The 20,773-nt window shown below is 36.9% G+C and overlaps 1 protein-coding gene across 1 annotated transcript; it reads right to left on the bottom strand.

Annotated features, from left to right (window-relative positions):
* Positions 1–2,198: 2,198 nt before the first annotated feature.
* On the bottom strand, positions 2,199–19,746 carry plekho2 (pleckstrin homology domain containing, family O member 2). Its single transcript, XM_053512717.1, has 6 exons — positions 19,259–19,746; positions 12,562–12,711; positions 11,949–12,071; positions 5,917–6,021; positions 5,519–5,617; positions 2,199–5,381 (listed from the first exon to the last, which is right to left on the bottom strand). The coding sequence occupies exons 1-6, from the start codon at positions 19,265–19,267 to the stop codon at positions 3,717–3,719; spliced, it is 2,151 nt and encodes a 716-aa protein (XP_053368692.1). The 5' UTR covers positions 19,268–19,746; the 3' UTR covers positions 2,199–3,716.
* Between the last annotated feature and the right edge of the window lie 1,027 nt (positions 19,747–20,773).

Raw genomic sequence — 20,773 nt, 5'->3', positions numbered from 1 at the left:
ATTATAAATCATATGCCAGTTATAATTTTTATGCAAGTTGTTTAGGTGGAATTTGTAAGTTTATTTAGCAGATAAACATGACTGCACATAATATATTACCTTTCATCTAACCTTTTTTGTATTTTAGTTGTTTTGTTCAATTAACAAGATATAAGTTATATTGTATTATATTATATTGTAGAAAATACAGTACAGTGGAACCTTGGATTATGAGCATGATTTGTTCCGGAAGCAGGCTTGTATTTCAAAACACTCATAAATCAAATTTCACCATAAGAAAAAATGGAAACTCAAATTATTCGTTCCACAGGTTAAAAAAAAATTAATACAAAATATAAAGTAAAAATAAAACATATTGCAAACAAAGTGTTCTAATGTTAGGCAGCTAGTTAGCCTAACTAATGTTAGTTGTGTTTCTTAGTTTAGGAAGCTTTTAGTAAACTTTTAGTAGTATTTTAATGGATCGTCTTGCCATTTCAATAGTAAACATAATTTACAATTTTAGTACATTGAAACTTTTATTTTTAAATGTTATTTCTTATTATTATTTTTGCTCTCGTAAGATTAAGCACTATCAAGATGACCAACAGGCATAGTCTTAAGATTATTATCTTAACAGCTAGCTAGCTAGCTAGCTAGCTAGATAAATAGATAGATTGTAGGCACATTGCACATGCACACACCCATCCACACACACTATGGGAAGTTTGGAAAAGCCAACCAACCTACAACACGTCTTTGGACCTGGAGTACCTGCAGGAAACTACCAAGGAGAGGGAGAATATACATACAGAGCGGCCAAGAGATTCAAACACACAATCTTGGTGCGAGGTGACAGGGCTTAGCACTATACCACCATGTTGCTCACAAATATAATGTTGAAATCTTTTAGGTTTTATCAGTGAGAATTTTGCATGATTTCCACAGATCTGTCATAATGAGTAAATCCTTCTGCAGGAGTGTTTGTGGCAATAAAAATATGCAATTTAATATCACTAATATGTTAATTGTGTTTGAATTTAAAAATATAGCAAGCTCATGATTTGACACTTTAAAGCAAATAAACAGTTCACAGTTATAAAAGGTTTTTTTTTTGGCCGCAAACAAGTTAAATTACAACTACAAAGAAATAATATAATTGCTAATACTATTTTAATTATACAGCAGTATTGGTATGTGATTCTAAGTTCATTAAAGTTCATTAAAGCCTTGCATCAACAATTCAATTGGAGAAAGCTGTGTGATATGATAAAGCAGTACCTATCTGTTTTGTAATGCAAATGTTCCAGACATTATTTGTCATAAAAAGTCAGCTGTACCAGTGATTGATGACAATGTTTTATTTAATATGGATTATCATTTTTGTATTTTTTCTTTTTTTTCCCCCTCGGCAATTGTTCACAGATGTTTTGTATGTTGTTTGATTAGTCACATAATTGAAGCTCATAGTTTATTCATGTTTTCTATCTGCCATCTGTTTAATGTCTATGCTCATCTCCCTTTTGTTGTTCTGTTTATCTCCCATGATAAATTCTCTAGGTTTTTCCAGTCCTTACCCACGTTTCAGTTTATGTTTAATAAGGCAATGTTAATAAAGATTTGCTTACGTCCTGCTGCGGCCCTTGTCTCTGACATTAGGCATCAAATGCAAAAGTAGCAACCCACAATAAGTTTACTGTTAAATAGTGCAATATACTGTTAAGAATATATTATAGTAGATGCTTTGTAAAATAACATTGAAATGCTTTACAATCAAATGATGTACAGTGTAGAAAGCACTGTGTGATCTTATTTACCAACATAATTATAGAAACACTATAAACACAAATTATTCAGACATTCAGAAAATGCTTGATCCTCCCCAGAGGAGAGGCACCAAAGCAATAAAACACCAGACTTCAGTGGAATGTGATCAACTGAGAAAAAGCAATATTCCTGTCATTAGATTTAAATTCTAACTGTATTTATGAACAAAAAGTCAGGAAGGTTTCAGATCCACATTAGTACATTAGTGTTGACCACCGTCAGTAATGATAGATGTTCTTTTCTGGTAAATATAGTAATGAAAGAGTCGCATTGTGAAACTGTAAAAACTTCATAAGCATGTATTTTTAGGATGTGAAACAATTAAGTATAATTTTTTCTTGAGTGTCTGTAAGGCAGCTGTAAAATGGAGTTAAAAAAAAACATGAAAAAAATTATATCCACAGTAGGAAAGACATTTTTATTAAGACATGCTTGGCAGGCAATGAGTTAATTTTTTATTTTGATTGTTTGCACATTAAACGCAAGACATCTAGAAAACATACAGTATTAGTCCAGTTAGTAAATGCAGTCACTGACAAATAATATATTACAATATATAATCATAGATCTTCTTATCATTTCAATAGCAAACATAATTTATTATTTCAGTAAATTGGGATCTCAAGTTAATTTGATATTAGATTTTTTTTTTTTTACTTTAAAGGACAGAAACCAGGATGGTAGACTATTAATAACTTAAATATTAAGCAATTAATTGGTAAACATGTTATTTACAAAAGGAGATCATTTATAAAAAATAATGCGGTAATATTTTGCTATACAATGTAACTATAAATGTTATGTGGAAACTCAGAAAAATACTTTTTTTAGGTTGTTTCAGTAATGTTTCACCTAAGTAGCCTATATCTATAAAATGCAGGGTCATGACCTGTTCCACATGATCTAATCACAATATATACTTTTTTTTGTTTAAAATAAAAATATAGTATTAAACTATAACCAGTATTTCATACAAAAAGGGGGTTAATTCTATTATTTACTAAGTCATTGTATCATGTTCTGCATTTTCTATATAAAAACACTGATAATAACAAACTAAAAAGCTACATGCCCTGATTCGTAAAAAACAATATTTAAAAAGACAATGTAACGTTAGGACAATAGCTGTTAGCATAACATGGGAGCTAATTGAACCAATTCGAGATAAGATGATGAATCCAAAATGAGTGGTGTCAGTATGAAAATATGTTTTCATGATGCTCACTTTATAAACTTTGAAATAGATAAAAGTGATGCATATCAGTCAGGAAGTTGCTAGTTCCCATGTACTTTATCATAACCCCGAACAAGGCCATTGCATTATTTTTAGCTAAGGCTATGTAACCTGACACTAGTTTCGTTATTGTGTGGCCTTGCCTTTGTGCTAGTTTGTGGAATTTTAAAGTAAAATGCTCTATGGTACTGTGTACAGCACAGAGCGGAAATTTGGGTGCAACACCATCCTATTAAATTGCCATAATCGTGCTTGAAGCCTTTAACTGAAAACTGCCATGAAGAGAAGCATCATGGTAACCCATTGCAGAAAAAAATCAGACAGTATAATTCTAAAAACAGGAACACATGTTGAAATCCACTGAGAATCATTTTTGCCTATGTTTCCACAATCTCTCTTATCATGGACATTAACTGGGCTCATAAATCAAGTTGAAAAGCATCATTAATGGTTTCACAGATCCAGCTTTCCTGGGCAATGTTGGTTTGATATCAATACTCAGTATTGGATCCCTAGTTTAGTCCATGGTACCTGGTTATAAAACAGTTTCAAATAGACCCATTAACTTTGCAATGGTCCTGTATTAAAAATAATGGTGGTATAATTGCACTTGAACATTTATAAGGTTTGTGATTCCATTAACACAGTATTGCCCCAATATCTTCATCTTCTGCAATTACCAGCTTGTTCTATTACTGCTCTTGTTCTCCTGCTCTTTCAAACTCTTGGCTTCTCTCAAGAACTGGTCAGCTTTTTTAAGTTTCTCCATTGCTGTAGCAAGAAGGATCTCAGGGTCTGTTACCCCTTCGCTGTCTTGCCCAGCTTCGGGTGAACCTCGGGGTGCTATTTTCCCCAGCAGCTCTCCTGTCTCCTCAAGCTCCAAGGACACTTTACTTTGCAAGCCCATCATCTCCTGAAGAAGATCTCCTGTGGATACAGACCGTTTCTTTAAGGTGGAGTCTGGTGATGCGGCATTGGTAGAAATCTGAGCGGGGCATGTATTTTCTGCAAAAACAGGGCTGGAGTCATCCATAGTGGTTTCGACTTCAATAGCTAGGGTGGCTGAAAGTGGATCCTCAATTTTCTGGATCTTGCTGTCTGGTGGTGTCTCCAGTTCCTCTTCGCTGGTCACGACAGTTAAAACTTCCAGGCTACTCTGCAGCTTATCTGTGGATGGTGTAACTTGATCACTACTTTCAGAGTCTTCAGCAGAGAGCTGACCACTGTCTATAGACTTTACTTCTGCTTTTTCTCCAGAGCTATCCTCTAGGTCCTCATTTGCTGCTGAATTACTGAGACTCAATACAATAACCTTGCGTTCTTCTTTTGATTCTTGAGAGGCAGGTGTTGTTTCATCTGATGGCACGTTGTCAGAGCCTTTTTCAACCGAGGAGTCATCCTGGACAACCTGGTCTTCCATTTTGACAGGTGGTTTAACGGGTTTCTTTTTTGGTGGAGCAGGGGGGAGAGCACTCTTTTTAACAAGCTCTGGAGTTGAATGTGGGGTTAATTTAATGTTATTGGCAGGTTTTATAGGTTCAATCGTTACTGTTGTTAGTACAGTTTGAGCAGACTTTTTAGCATTTTGCTCAACAGAACTTTTTTCCACTGCTGGAGAAGGTGAATCCCACATCACTCCTTGGGGCTTTGGGACATTATTGGATAGAGTGAATGGTTTGTCTTCTATCTTAACTGATTCTGCCTCATCTTTTTCATCAATTTCCTTATTGGTAATCCCTTCATCTTCTGAAAGTGTGTCTTTATCATTTAGGTTAAGTGCCTGCTTGGGTTTCATGTCTTTGGATGGTGGACTGGGAGGATGGATGGTTTCAGGTGCATCTGTTTCACCTTGAACTGGACTGGTCTTGGCAGGTGTGGTTGCTGCTTCTGGCTCACCATTCACCAAAGCAGTGTCTTCACTGGCATCCCCACTGGCATTTTTTCTGGGTTTATTCTCCTTTGAAGGAGGCATGGGAGGTTCTACAACTGTCACCTCCTCACTTTTCTTTTCCTCTTCTGTATTTTCAGCTGGTTTCTGATCCTTTGATGGTGGCATTGGTGGCATGAGGATCTTCTTCTGTGGTGCAGGTTCATCATTTTTGCTTTCACTGTCTTGGCTTTCACTGGGCTTGTTCTCCTTCGATGGAGGCATTGGAGGCTTCAATACTTTCTTCTGAGGTGCCTCACTTTCAGGTTCCTCTGGAATAGCATCGAAGGATTTAGCTGGAGCCACTTTGGCTTCTCCATCAGTGCCACCCATTAAGACGTGATCACCGTTAGGCATATTGTCAACAGTGTCAAGGTCCAGTCTCAAAATTCCATCTGATGAAATGCTTGCAGTCTTAAAAAAATCAAAACTTTAATCAGTAAAGCCAGGACACTTAACTTCCAGTGTTATTATCAAATATACCTGTGTACAGTACAGTACATTATTGAACAGTACATTCCCCTGATGGTGTTTAAAATGCCTTAGCCTACCTCCTTCATGTGTATTCTGGTTGGTGGTCTTCTGCTACGGTTTCCTTTCGGCCGAGAACGTGTTACATGATCTAAAGATAAACTTTCATCTACTTTTACCTGCAACGAAAAATGTTGACTTTTTTATTATGTGATCACCATCATATGAATAAAATATATTATAATATAAAATACAGTACATGTTAATTAATATATCACATTTTGTTTGAGAAATTATAAATACTAAACTGCCAGACATAAGTATACAGTATTTGAGCTTGTCCCACAGGAGGCTAAAGTCATTAATAAAATCAAAGTCTTTGGTGAAGTGCTTAGGTTACATTTTTAAGAACGTCTTATAAATAATGATTCTGCTTGCTTTGCAATTTTAAAATTTAAAATACAAAGCAGTTAGATACCTCATCAAAGATTTTATTCTTTGCCCTGTTGATGCCATCACTGAGTGCTTTGATCCAAGCTTCTTTCTCTTCCGGGTTTTGAGCCTGCAGTTTGATATCACTGACCTACAAGCAAAATAAAAAAAAATTAAAATAAAAAAATTATATGTCTCCCAAGATTTTATTATTTAAATGATTGAATAATTGCTTTGTAAATGCCTCGCATACAGCATGCATTATTCTACGCATGTTGACAAAAGTGAATTCTTAAATGTCTAGATCCAGCTTCTTACAACCCAGTTCTATAGATCTCTGTTTTTTCAAAATTATTATAAACAATTCACATTACATTACTAACGAAATAAACAATGTAAATTCTTAATCCATGGCGAATGACAAACAATTCATAACAGATAATATCATAGTTTGGCCTTTTTTATTGTTTTAAACATTCATTTTAAAGTATATACCATGGTAAATTAAAGAAAACTAATTCCAGTGATTCCTTGTACACACATTGTTCACGTTATTAGGAACACTCCTACAACTGTTTCTTTATGCAGTCGTTATCTCATCTAATCAGTGACTAATGAGGCAGCTGCACTAGGCATAACATCAGGTCAATTGGTTCAGTTTGTCACATCAGAAAGGACCGGGCTCCAGACAAACATAAATCTTTACATTTACAGCATTTTATCCTGTTCCAGAGTGACTTAAATTTATCTCATTACACATCTGAGCGTTGAGGTCCTTTCTCAAGGACCCAACAGTGGTAGCTTGGTGGTGCGAGGGTTTGAACCTTTGACCTTCTGTTCAGTAGACCTAACCACAGAGTTACCCCTACTCCACAGGAGCCTTTGAACCCACGACTCATGAACCCACGCTGATTTAAACTAGAGCCATGGGTACAAAACTTAGCTGTGCTTTTTAAGCATTATCTAATAATGATAACTAAATACAAGCCAAGTCTGGCTGAGATGAATATAACCTGAGAACTTTCACAATTTGACTCAGAGATTTATTAATTTTTTTAAATAGTTGACAGTCTCCACCGGCTACTGTCGGGATAAAACTTGTCACAAGATAAAAACATAAGGCGCACTGGCGGCCCTTTCGGTCACCATCTGGAGCCCTGATGGGAAAAACATGATCTCTGATTTTAATCGTGGCATGCTTGCTGGTGCCAGGTTGGCAGGATTGAGTATTTCGCAAACTGCTGTCTCTAGAGTTCACGCATAATGGTGCAAAAAACAAAAACACTCCGAGGTGAATGGAAATGCCTTATTCATCAAAGAGCTTGAAGGGTTTTCATCTATTTCAGGAAGGATTCAGTCACTCAAATAATCACTTTTTACAAACTTGATGAACGGAAAAGCGTCAACAGAACAGATAACCTTTGGTTGGAGGGGCTACAAGAGAAAAAGAACAGATCAGCTTCTACTCCTGTCAGTAAACAACAGGTTAACTGACTCTAACTATGGGGATACGTTTACACAAACTAGACAACAACAAAAAGATGACATTTTTCTCCATTCTGGTGATTAATGTGACCATCAAAGCGAAAAACGAATAAAAGTGCTGTTACTGTAGGTAGGTTTATTTCTGGTCAGCAGTGCAATGCCTCTCAGGCTATGTATTGTGATAGCTGTCATACGATATTGAATTGCAACATGACCTATCATTTTTACAATGATAAATGACTACATAGCTAAAATTTACTGCATCCTATCCTGAGGCAGCAAGAGTCTTAAGGGTAAGGGCTGTGAATTTTTTTACGACGTCACAGCCAGACAAAAGTGACAGAGGAATCAGCGGAGTAAAATATTTGATCCGGTGTATATATCACAGTACTGTGCAAAAGTCTTAGGCACATGCGATAAATGCTGTAGAGCAAGAATGCCTTCAGAAAAGAAAATAACTATAAAGCCCAGTAAACAGTAACTGAAACAAATCAGTATTTGACGTGATGACACTTTGGGGTCCTTTTAGTGTCAGGTAAAGTTCATAGTTTTACTCAGCATCCTGCAGATCCACCCACAGTTCTAAATGCTCTGACTGTTATAGCTGCACCTTTTTTGGCATGCAAAACCCAGCAGCTTTCATTTTGTTTTGTCATTTATAAAAGTGATCGCATATGATATGCTACTTAATTTTCTGGCATATAAATGTTTTTCTGTAACTTTTAATCTTGTTGTGGAATACTGATGTTTAAAAGTCAGAAATGTTGTTATACTCAGTAATAAGGTCTGTTATAAAAAAATCTATAACAAAGTTAGTACTAAAAACCACAGGGTGCCTGGGAAAAGCAGCCATACAGTAATAGTATTACTCGGTACAGTATTTTGAAGAAGTAAATGGTGCGGAAGCCTGTCTGATCACGCATGTGTGTTAAACCATAGCACAATATCAACAGTAGTGTTCGTCTATGTGACTTTAAACCATAAAAGCACACTGCAGACCCACATGGAAAAAAATTCCCATTATTTCTATCCCTTAAATATTACGACATGTGATATTATCATAAAAATACCACTGTGCTCAGGTCATGGAAATACAAATATTTTCTGTATCACCAGTCATTTTTACATTTAAACAAAAGAAAATCTAAAGGTTAAAATGACCATAAAGAAGCAATAAATTATTTAGTCTGAGCAAATAAAACTTGTGTTCTTATATAACCCCCAAATCCCCAGAATCCTTTTTTTAATTCTTTGGTCCATTGTTCTTCTAAGTGGCGTTTTAACGAATTGCGATAGACATCCTAGTTGCTGCTGAACTCAGCCTGTGTGTCTAAAGCAGACTGTATTCCAGACGCTTCACTTATCCAAAATAAACCATATTCAGAATCTATAGACATCAAACTTTCTGAATGTGCAATTGTTATTGAGTCTTTAGGCTTCCAGACCTCATTTTCTTTCGAACTACAGCTTATGGGGTTAAGGGTTAAAACGAAGTTATACGTCTGACTCATACAGCTGGCTGGTCACTGTGTTCAAGTGAGAGGAAAAAGTGACAAGCAGACTTTACGCATACGCGCACACACACACACACACACACACACACACACACACACACACACACACACGCGCACACATTCTTTTTACAGCTGCTGAGCTCTGAGGAACTCGCCAAACCTTAATTTTCATCATCTGTTAGCAATACTGCCTGTTGCACTACTTGGGTATCTCTTTTGTAATTCTACTAGAGCTCAAAGATCACAGTTCATGGAGGATTACAGACTTGTTAAAAAAATTGTGCGACTATTCACTAATGTAAAAGGAATTGAGACAATGGAAACTGGTGCATTAGTAAATTAGGACATGTGATAATGACATCAAAGGTTGAGCAAAACACAAGTAGACAATAATAAATGTAAAAATAAAAAAAAACTACAATGAGTAACCTTTTCTGGGTTAAAAGACACCAGATTCCTTAGGGAGATTCCAGGCTTATCACACTTAGCCTAGTTTTAAAAATCTATAAAAACACCAACAAAGGGTTGAAAATGTACTTTTCACAAGAACTAAAACATAAAAACCATTGCAAAATTACAAAAATCACTAAAACACAAGCCAGTGTTTATTTTTGGTCCCAACCTTCAGAGCACATCTCATGTCTGTCTGCTACAGCTCTGCCCTTTTACTCTATTTGTGTCAGCAGCTCAGTTTCGCAGCACACATCTACAAAAATAAAAGCATGTTTGCTTCGTTTCCTGAGTTTCGAATCGATTCTTTACCTTTGCACTTAGACTCTCTTCAATTCACTTGGAAGCAGACTGAGACCAGCTCCCTCAGACGCTTCTGCAGTGGTTGTTTTGGTATGACCGCAGTGTGATTGCTGTGTTCTCACCCACCCAGAAAAACCACACCGAGATGGAAAATGTACCCTTACAGTGATGCACTGTTGCCTCCTTCAGTCTGGACATTTCAGAATTAATTCCAGTCGTACTAGCGTCAAGTCATGGACCATCAATACTGTGTGTCTGGCAACAACTACTGTAGCAATCAATCTAATTTTGACTTCCTTACTGATAATTTAGATTTATGAGTTTAAAAAATAACATATAAAATGTAAAATAATATCTGTGATTTTCGTTTAGTTTTTTTAAATCAATTCAATTCAATTTTATTTGTAAAACGCTTTTAACAATTGACATTGTCGCAAAGCAGCAATGAATTATTAGATGAATTATTATTAATTAGACTGACTGTCTTTAAGACTATGTTCACAGTACAAGCCACACTGATCAATACCGATGCTTTGGTCAAATCGGATTTGCATGTTATGACAATTCACATTTATAATTACAGGTGACTTTTATCTGACTCTAATGTGGACGTGTCGGTTTTCTGAAAGGACATGTATGCACACATCAACATTGCTCATGTTTTGCAATACATGGCCACATTTTGCTATTAGCTTTAAAATTATCTCAAACACTGCTCTATTCCTGTACGTTCCCTCCAGGTTTGCCTGGACAGATTCATTGCCCCAAATATCTGCTAAATCAACGTTTTCACTTTCCCTTCACTAACTACATTCTTCATTGTCCGTTACTGAAATGAAATCTCCATGCTGCCGGTGCTGACTGAAAATGTCAACTACGCATGCGCAGAGACACATTCTGACCATTCACATTTAGGTCGCATAACCACATATCGTATATATATCCGATTTAGGACCACGTATGTAAGTGACTCAGATCCAATCTGAAAAACAGATTTGTGCTTTCAAAAAGCCCTAAGAAAATCAAATGTGTCACATTCTGGTAACAAAATCAGATTAAGTCACTTTAGTCTGGTAATGTGAATGTAGCTTAACTGAGCTAACAGATGCCTGCAGTGGGTTAGTGTTGATCTAATAAGGAAAAGACGAAGGATTTTGAACCTTATCAGCCCTGTCCTTCCCACGTGACGCCAGGGCTGATACAGTAGGAGCATCAGTAAGGTTTAAAATCTCGACTTCCCAACAATAAGGCAAAACCTTAGGCTGGAACAAAGTTTCACGATGTTAACCTTATTATAATAGATGAGAACATGTGCTGTCAAGGAAAATGTCTGAGACTGAATGGGATCTTGACAAGAATCTGCTGCATGAATAATATCCCTGCTGGGTATCAACCAGAATGAAGCCCATTACACTAAACATCAATTAAAAAGATTCAGTGAGCTATGTTTAAACATCTACCTGCAACTATAGGAAAGGCAGATTGTCCATTATTAACTTTTTTAAATAATAATGGATGGTAAATATATTCTATATATACGATATCAGTATTACTCTATTAAACCCAGTTAAACACCTTTAACCGACCATCTAGCACACACACACACACACACACATACGAAAGCAACAGAACGCACTGTGGCTGAATTTAACAGACCACAAAAATTCTATATTAAAAACAGTTACTGCCCATTTTCTTTCGTAATCAGCTGAGCGGTTTTGCTCAATGATCGGTGGGAGTGTGAGCGTTACCTAAGCCTATAAGAAACAGGATGTTCCTCTTTCACATGTGTTCGACAGCATATTAAAACTGTGCTCTAATAAAATGATCTTTAGCTTTAGATATGATGTCCCATTTTATGTCTCATTTTAGATCACCTGCATTTTCATTTATAATACCTTAGCGACTTTGCTAGTACGATCGCAAGCACGATTTCCTTTCAACATAACGAATCATGGCATGTGACTAACCACTTCCGGTCAGCTTCACTGCGTGCTGTCATGTTCTCAATTCCTGTTTAAAGTTCATCCTTACTAGTGCAAAATGTCAGAAGGGAATAAACCATGAAGAATGAGTGATATAGGGACAGGATGAGACTGCACGGTTATGGGTCTGACTCACAGCAGCCCACACAAAGCCCTAGTGTTTTTGCCGCATGCCATATTGAACCGCTGACGTCAGAGACTGCTGATCTGCCCTTGCTTTGCATCGCATTGTTAATCGATGAGAGCCCCTCTTTATATTACAGACACAAGAAGACTGCTGCAGTGTGCCACGTCTGACATCGCAATGTTACTCATGATTAACTGGGTACGCTGAGACTTACCTTATTCGCGTTCTTGGGCGCCCGGATCAGTATCAGCCTGTATTTCTTCTTGAAGGGGCTGCGTAGCTCATGGCATTTGTCATAGTTTTCCAAGTCCAGGCGCTCCAGGCAGTTCTTTAAGTCCTGGGTGGACGTGAAACAAGAGAAAGGCCTTGTTTACATTCAGATTTAAACAACACCGTAAAAGGAAAGATTTGAGCTAAGCATTTCATATTTTAAAATGTTAACAAATTAGACAAATGGAGACAAATATAGACTAATTTAGGACCATACAGATCTACTATATTAATGATTTTCTTTTATCCAGCTGTATATTGTAGGCATATTTTTGTATGTCTGTGCACGCTTAAAATGGTATGAATGGTTTGTATATGCAAACAATTTTTTAATGCAAGCGGGTGGTGATTTAGACATGCAGTTTGTGGGGTGTTAACAAACAGAGTCACGGCACCTTTCAACATTGTACCGGACCCGACCTTTCTCAAGAGCTGCCCTTTTTGTGATCTGAAAGTTTTAGGATTTTAATTCATGACCACAAGGAACTCTCGATATGACATTCATGTTTTATGACACTGCTCAGTGCAGGGTGAATCAGCACTTGTTCTCTTGTTACCTCGTTTTCATACACTGCGATCTCCGTGTTGTCCAACTGGATGTAGCGGTCCTTGTAGCTGCCCAGGAACTTCCCTGAGCACTTCTTCAACCAGCCTGCTTTGCCTTTAAGCGTTGTTTCTTTGGGCTTGGCTGGTTCATCTTTAACATCCTAGCACACGTGGGAAGAAAAAGGGAGGGAAGGATGTCAAGGTTGCACAGTGGGACAAGTCATCTGCTTCGTTTTGCATTTATTTAAAAATTCCTGAGCGGGCATTACGGGGTGGGTGGATTGTGGTTAATGTTTTCTGCTGATGTAGAAGTTATAGATGACTCACGTAACAGTGGATAAATCTTAAAAGAGTAGGCAAATTTACCGTTTGTACTTTACAGCGATTTCTTATCACTTTTATCCAAGACGGCACCCAAATGAAATAGTTTCCTGTTTGATTCACCTCTGATAAGGTATCATTACGTATGATCTTTTTCAGCATATAAAATATCAGAAAATACCTCTCCAATGTTATAAGAATGCTACCTTCCAAGATGATGCACATTTCAGGTTATTAATGATTATAAAGTTTATACAGTTTTTGTATATATGTAAGATTATAAAGTTATGTATATGATTATACAGTAGATCTGCGGCAGCAGCGGTTAAATGAAACTGCTATGATAAACTTGTTTAAAAAAACAATAATCCACCAGTTTTAAATTCACTGGTTTTCACTAAGAGAAGAGGAAATGTCTTTCAGTATGTCTCTTTAAAGGGTCATCAGGGCTGTTTTTTTTTCCACTTTCTCTTTGCCTTAGGAAAAAGCAGGGATGGGTTAGCGCTAACAGGGAAGGCGCAGCTGTCCGACAGAGGGGGAAAAAAGGGACAGAATAATAGGAGTTGCACCGTGCCACACAATGCCTTTGTGCAGGAAAAAAACGTCCTTACTCAACCGAGCCAACGCAGTCTCTGGCTGTCTCTATCGAGGAAGGAGAGGTGGGGGTGGACATCGGAGAGGCTCTTTTGTTTTGCACATACAGACGGGAAAACTGGAGCACGGTGCACGCTGCATCGCAACGCCCCCGCTGCTGAAGACTCACAGTGGAAAAATCTATACTGCATAAACGCAGTTTGGACACTCGGCGGCAATTGGCTTTGAGCGTTAAACAAACTAATGTGAAATGTGACAGAAACGCCTGTCAGTGGCCTACAGCAGATGCGAAGGTTCAGGCTTTTAGGTTTAGGCAGGAAATGATCAGTGACTATCTTAAAGGGGAGACAAACAGGAAGCTCTGCTCTAAGAACGGATTCACCAACTGAGATATGGAACAGGCTGACTGTGCTTGACCACAGATATTAATGCAAAGGGTGAACCTTAAGGTATAAAAATAAAGGCAGGAAAAAAAGAGAAAGAAATCTGAATCCATGTGCTTTTTGAAGTCACTCAGCTTCCACAAAACAAGTTCCTGTTCTCGATTAAGTTATAGGAGGAATAAACTGATGAAGTTAAGTAAGTAACTGCAGCTTGTAATATTACAGAAAAAAAACATGAATCCCTTTTGACCTAGAGACCTTCCAGTGTCAGAAAACTTGACATCCCACTCTGTTATATACACGTTAACAACAAAGAATCCTTAGAAAAACACTAAACACAAAACATGATCATACGTACCATTGATTACACACACTACAAAATTTTTTTTACTTCACTAAACTAGTCTCTTTGTGAGTTGTTACTTTATAAGATAACACACTAGTATTGGTGCATTGTTATAAATTTGGCAGTCAGAGCTGTTGGCATGAAAAATTAATCAACACTTCTGTCAAAATAAATAAATGAATAAATAAATAAATGAATAAATAAATAATCTAATCTAATATTTAACAAAAGTCAGCTTAGAATTCATAACTTTTTTGAGCAAGTCACACCTTAAAGAACATGTGTTCTGGATAAAAGCTGCACGCAGCGAAGTGAATGGCTGCATCTGGGATAAATCTAATATTGTCCTCTGTAGAAAGGGCTGACCTGCTGGGTTCCGACCAACATGCCTGTAAAGTCGGATCATCCGCGTGCATGGGTGGTTTCCTCCGATCGCCTTCTTAACACGTTTATAATATTTAGACAAAAACGATCCATTTTAAGATTATACAACACTAAACACTTTTTAAAATGTGTCTCAGTTGCTATAATAAACATGAACAAAGAGTCTGAACAAATCATTTGCTCATGAGAAAATTTTGACCTTTGAGGAACAAGGTGAAAGAAAGTTTATGAAACCGGTTCATTTTGTATATTTAAAACGCTCTGATTTTTTTTTTTTAGCAGCACTTCTGTTACATTGCCATTTAAGCACAAGGCTCAAGGTTCCTTCTAAACTTAAAATATTTGGTATTTTAGAATGAATTATAAGTATATTGTTTAAATTGCTGTACAAAGTTTGATAAGGCATTGTTTCAACTTTAAATATTAACAAGTAAACAGGACAGCTGAATCCGAGTTGCTTTCTGTTATCAGCTGAAATTAAACCAACCAATTAAACACCTTGCAGAGTTCAAAAAGCACAACTGGGTAAAAAAGAAAACTTGAATTTAATGCGTAAATATTCCTGCAACCAGAGTTTGAGCAATAAGTTACCATCTGATTGTCCAAAAGCGTTTACAGTTGAGTAAAAAAGAGGAAACTAAATTCTTTCACTACAGCTTGAACAGGAATTGAGACATACTCGGCCGACGTGTAGTGGAGCCACAAACAATGCCTAGACGAATACCAAAGAGTCACTAGCTGCTCTATTATTAAACGCATTATCGAGGTGGCGTGTGCCAGTTCTTCAAGACAGCACCAAGAAAAATATATAGTTTGCGTCAAACCAAAACTTCTGATTTTGCAGAGTTTATAAGAGTAAAAAACTACCTCTATTTCTCTTTATAATCCCTACTACACTAACACACGTTTCAGTACACCAGACCTACAAACTGTCTGCTTCACATCTGAAACGCTGGCCTCTCAGGAACTCCTTTAATGAGCCAAACATGTGAAAATGCCTTGGAGCAGGGTCAGGACTGTACAGGGGGTTGTGGCAAATACTCCGACCTGAGTTCCTGTAATGTGCAATTTGTGCTCGTAAAAGAATTGCCTTCATTCATGAGAACTCTCATAACACTTGGGTTTGAACACCCTCATACAAAGGAGCTCTCAAAAGGGAACTGAGTGTGTATTTATATATATATATATATATATATATATATATATATATATATGGCTTACAGAGATATATGCTATATTGATATATTATATATTATAGATATATGATAAAACTGTAAAGTTGGCATGTCTGTACATTGAAGATATTTGTGAAATATAATTGGGGGATAAGAATTTTTGTTTATCTGTTTGTCTTTCTTTGTGCACGCATCACATATATGCCAAAAATACTAAACAAAAGGTTTTCACACTTAGCTTAAGATAACATATAGACTTTGTTTTATTGCAATTGGCCCACGTTAAGAGACAATATGCTAATTTGAAATTTAAATGGAAAAATCCCTTATATTATAAACAAATCGACCTTGAAAAAAATCACTAGTTCATCTCAAAATTCATCAGACGTTGAATAAATTTTTAAATATGTGCTTATGAGTGTGCTATTGTAATGTAATTAATAAACGCAATCTTATACCTTAATTCCGCGCACTTTGTGGTAACACGTAAGAATTTTAGTTAATTCCAAATTCAACAGATTTCTTTGTACATTTTTTAAAACACGCTTATGAGCGTGAAATTAAAATCCACGCGGACACATCTAGTACATGTACAGTTTATAGTTTCTGTTTTTATCCTCTCTCTGTCTGATCTTGTGGTTGGTTGGTTAGCTTGTCTAGCTTCACTCTCTTTCATGACATTTGTATAGCCTTGTATTTCCCCTATCTGTATTTTTTGTTCTAGTACCTGAGTTTCCTGTTTTAGACTTGTGTCTGTTTGCCCCATTTACATTGAAGATAACCAGCGTGACCTTAGTTTGACCTCTGCTATGGACACTCAGGCTTAAAAACTATGGATTAAAAAAATGTTTATAAATATAACAAAACTGAGAAAAGGCCCCTAGTTTTGTATATTTTATGAATCCTCACATAAGTGCCCCACATCTACAGCCTGATGGCACTGCAGGCAGCTAGTCTTTCTTTCCTTGCCATGTTAAATAGAGCTTGAGTTTCCATTCCCTCATTATCATTCAATAAACACAGCCTGAACCAGGCGCCACCTCATAGCTTCGTAGGCTCATCACAGGGCACAGAGGCAGACAGGGACTCCAGATCCAAGCACTGGTTAATATTACAGAATTAAATAATGAAATTAAGGAATGCACTGGTTTATGTCTAAAAGGAAACACAGCTGCATTTTTAGCACACCTCGCCAAAGTAGACGTTTCGGACAGATAGAACATCTGCACAGCTACACAGCCAGGGTTAATATCGACTCCCATTTTAGTGCTGCAAAATGCACGACTTCCTCTTTTACTTTACGTTTCCTGAAACTGAAACTTTCTCTCAGAGTGCAGTAACCGCCTTTTTGCTACACAGGCCTGAGTGTAAGCCATGACAAAAATACACACTGAATCTACATTTTTGCCCCTAACCCTGATACAGCCACTATACCCTAAATAATCACAAGATATTTAAATCGAGATGGCAAAAGACTCACACTGTACTGCAGGATACTGGTGCAACAGCAGAAAGGGCTGCTGTAAAACAGTGTTAGCCAACATTCTCCTGTAATTCCTTATTCAATGCAGGCTTTTGCATATGCTTCCAACCAACCTATCAGATTATTACTAAAAAAGGAAAGACACCAAATGTGTAGTTTTATCTGTTTTATCTTTTGGACAGTATAACACACGTCTTTATCACTGACTGGCTGACTGAAGTCACACACAGCTGACTCAACATAAAATTCATCTTCCCAGGAATCACCAAAATAACATTTCTGTGAACCTTATGGTGATTATATTTAAATGTAGAAATGCAAATGTATTTAAATGTCATTATGGCATACCTGGCCAACCTAGTACAGGAGAAACGCTGGTTCTGTCTGAGAACATGCGCTTATGTGGCGATAAACTTTCTTCGGGCCTATTCTCTAGACTCACATACACTCATTTTATCTGGCAAAGCCAAAGTGAACAGAATATACAGTACATAGGAACGCAAACTACGAGCTGAATGAGGATTTGAAAATTTCCACCAACGTTCTCGTAGCAAGTGCCCAAGATAGGTGTGAAAACAATTGACAGGGCAGCAACAAGACACAATATCTGGATGAAGTGGGAGTATTTTCTACATCGATTAATGGTTTGTAAAATGTCGTATTTTGAGATGTGTTGCAATACACTTTTGTGTCATCAGTACTTTTTCAACACTGACAAACTGTGTTCCACAAACACAAAATATATATTATAATATATTCTCCTAGTCATAAAATAAAGCTAAATACATGCAGCTAATCGGATACTAAAATATTTTATGTTTAGATACTAAACTTTTGTTTCTTGTGGCATGTTGTGCATTCTTGTCAACCTAAAATTATGCAATATTTTTTATTAAGACTGAATCAAAATATATAAAAACAATCATATAATTCACCATATGACTTATCCGTTGCACACATGATACTGTAAATGTTTCGGGTTTTTTTTACTTCCTCCTCATCTCCGTCTCATCTCGTCATTTACCGCTTTCTCTCATTGTGTTCACTGTTCCTTATTTCACCCTTATTAGTTTGTCCAGTTAAACCACATCTTCCTTCTAAGTGTTTACAAGGATATCAGTGCTGTCTGTATTCAGGATTCCTTTACCTGTAGCTGCTCACAAAATAACATTGATAGCTACAGTAGATCACACATATCACACGTATGCTGTAGAAAATTCCAGCACCACGACATAAAATTTATTCCCACATGCTTGGCTGTTTATCAGTCTCGATCTTGAGAGACGAGGCTCGCTTTTTCCCCGTGTTGTGTTCCTTTTCCTAGTGTCATGATTACTGGTTAAGACCTGGGTCTGTTTGGCGTGTTTAGGATGACAACCTAATTTGTCTTGTTGCATTTGCAATAAAACAGGGCTAAATGCTTTTATATTTTGCAAAAATATGTATGTTTGGTTGAATCATAAACAGTAATTCGAGTGCACTGATATGGGATAACTACACGCCCTTAGTGACAAGTCACCAGTCCATGTATGGGTGTAAAGTGTTAAATGCATCCTCAGAAACACCTCATGAACTTAGATAGATAGATAGATAGATAGATAGATAGATAGATAGAAAAACAAACAGACATATAGACATTTAGATAGACAGACAGATAGATAGATAGATAGATAGATAGATAAACAGATAGATAGATAGATAGATAGATAGATAGATAGATGCATTAGTTGCTCCAAATGAAGCTTGAATATGATTATATTACAGTCTAGTAGTTGACTTTTTACTAGTTTAAAACTGCACTGCAGATTAAAATTGAAATAAAGTCACAAAATGTTAAAGTAACACAAGGTCTTATAAAACCTACAGTATCTCCTGAACACAATTAAACCCTTATATCACCTCCACAGACTTCACGGCACTACTCTAGGTGTAAATGCAGACCTGAGTTGCGAAGTGATGATGTTACCAGAAAGACGACAGAAGAACCAGGAAGCGCAAAAAGAGAAAATAACTCATACTCACATCTCCCATGATAAAACACTAAGACTCCGTTATGTAAAGGAGAAAAAAAGAGAAGGAAAAAAAAAAAACACTCGACGCCACTTTATTTAGAGCCAAATGTGGATATTTCACTTCGTTTTGCTGAGAACTTTCTCACAGCCGACATGATGGGAAGCTGAGAAAGGAGGAACTGCGCATGGTAACGGTGCCCTGCTGCTTCTGCTCATCGTTGTGTGTGTGTGTGTGTGTGTTTTCCTCTTTTCGACTGAGCAACGAAACAAGTTTGAGATGAAAAAAAAAAAAAAAGTTTGGTTTCCGGTTTAAGTCCCACGAAAGCTTCTAGCCCGAACCGCAGATGAGTCTACCTCTGAAACCGCACTAAACAGCGCGTCAGATACCGTGACACCCAGGACTGCTCAGGGTTTGGACATACTACACTACACTACACTACTGTACAGGTTTTACACGTAACTCGCTGTCACTAGACGCATGAAACGAACAGGACAGTGGTGCAAGTGATGCGACTCTTTCACCCGAGTCGATTCTAAGAGTTGAATTCACATTTTATAACCTTTGGGCTTTCAGTTCACCGAATCGACTCACTTATTAAAAGTCTTTCAGAAATACAAAGACCTGTTTTAATTTTAGCATGTGTCAATAACTCTGTAGTCAGAGCGCTGTTCGGGAAAATCTGTCATTATATCCAATAGTTTTGGCTATTGTCCTTGAGCTATAACAGGAGTGCTGCAAAATTCATGTTTACAAAACGTAAAACGTAGTTATTGTAGGAATGCTTTGCACGCTACACGTCTGGAATGGTGAATCAAATTAATCAAAACGCCCAAACCTCGACGCTTTTTTAACGTGTTCAAAAGAATCGATTCATTTAAATGACTCCAACGCTACGTGAAATGAATCGAGTAAAACAGAATAGTTGAATAGGCGATTAGATATTAGCTACATGCTAAAAGATATTTCGTGTGTGTGTTTTTTTTTTTTTTTTTTTGGGGGGGGGGGGGGGTAGGGGCTTGTCAGGGTTTAACAAAAAGTTAAAGTTGTGAATATTTTGTGTGTATTTCAAGAAGAAATAAAGTTATAAAATTTTATCATTTGCTTACGTCCAAAAATTAGTAGTTTTTTTGGCTGCATTCCAGAAGTCAGCCTAAACAACATCCCACGGGACTTTCCAGACCATCTCAGTTAAACAGTCAAGCCTAATAATAAATAATGGCTTACATGTCGTATTTTATTACTATATCTATGTGTGCAATGAAATGTATATAAATAAAAAAAACTGTTTTGTCTGTACATCGCTCTTTCGATGATATCTTCACTCAGCATTGGGTATGTTCCAAAATCTTTTAAATGAGCAGTTATTAAACCGAAAACAAGAAGCTGTCCAATTACAGCCCAATATCAAACCTCCTTTTTATCTCTAAGATTCTAGGAAAAAAAAGTAGCGGAGCAGCTATGCTTATATCTACATAGAAATAGCATACAGAAACTGTATCAGTCAGGATTTAGGTCTCGAGATAG

The sequence above is a fragment of the Clarias gariepinus genome, chromosome 15 (assembly GCF_024256425.1).
Source record: "Clarias gariepinus isolate MV-2021 ecotype Netherlands chromosome 15, CGAR_prim_01v2, whole genome shotgun sequence".
Lineage (NCBI taxonomy): Eukaryota > Metazoa > Chordata > Actinopteri > Siluriformes > Clariidae > Clarias > Clarias gariepinus.
The sequence above is the reverse complement of the archived record's forward strand: the minus strand, read 5'-3'. Positions and strand labels throughout refer to the sequence as shown.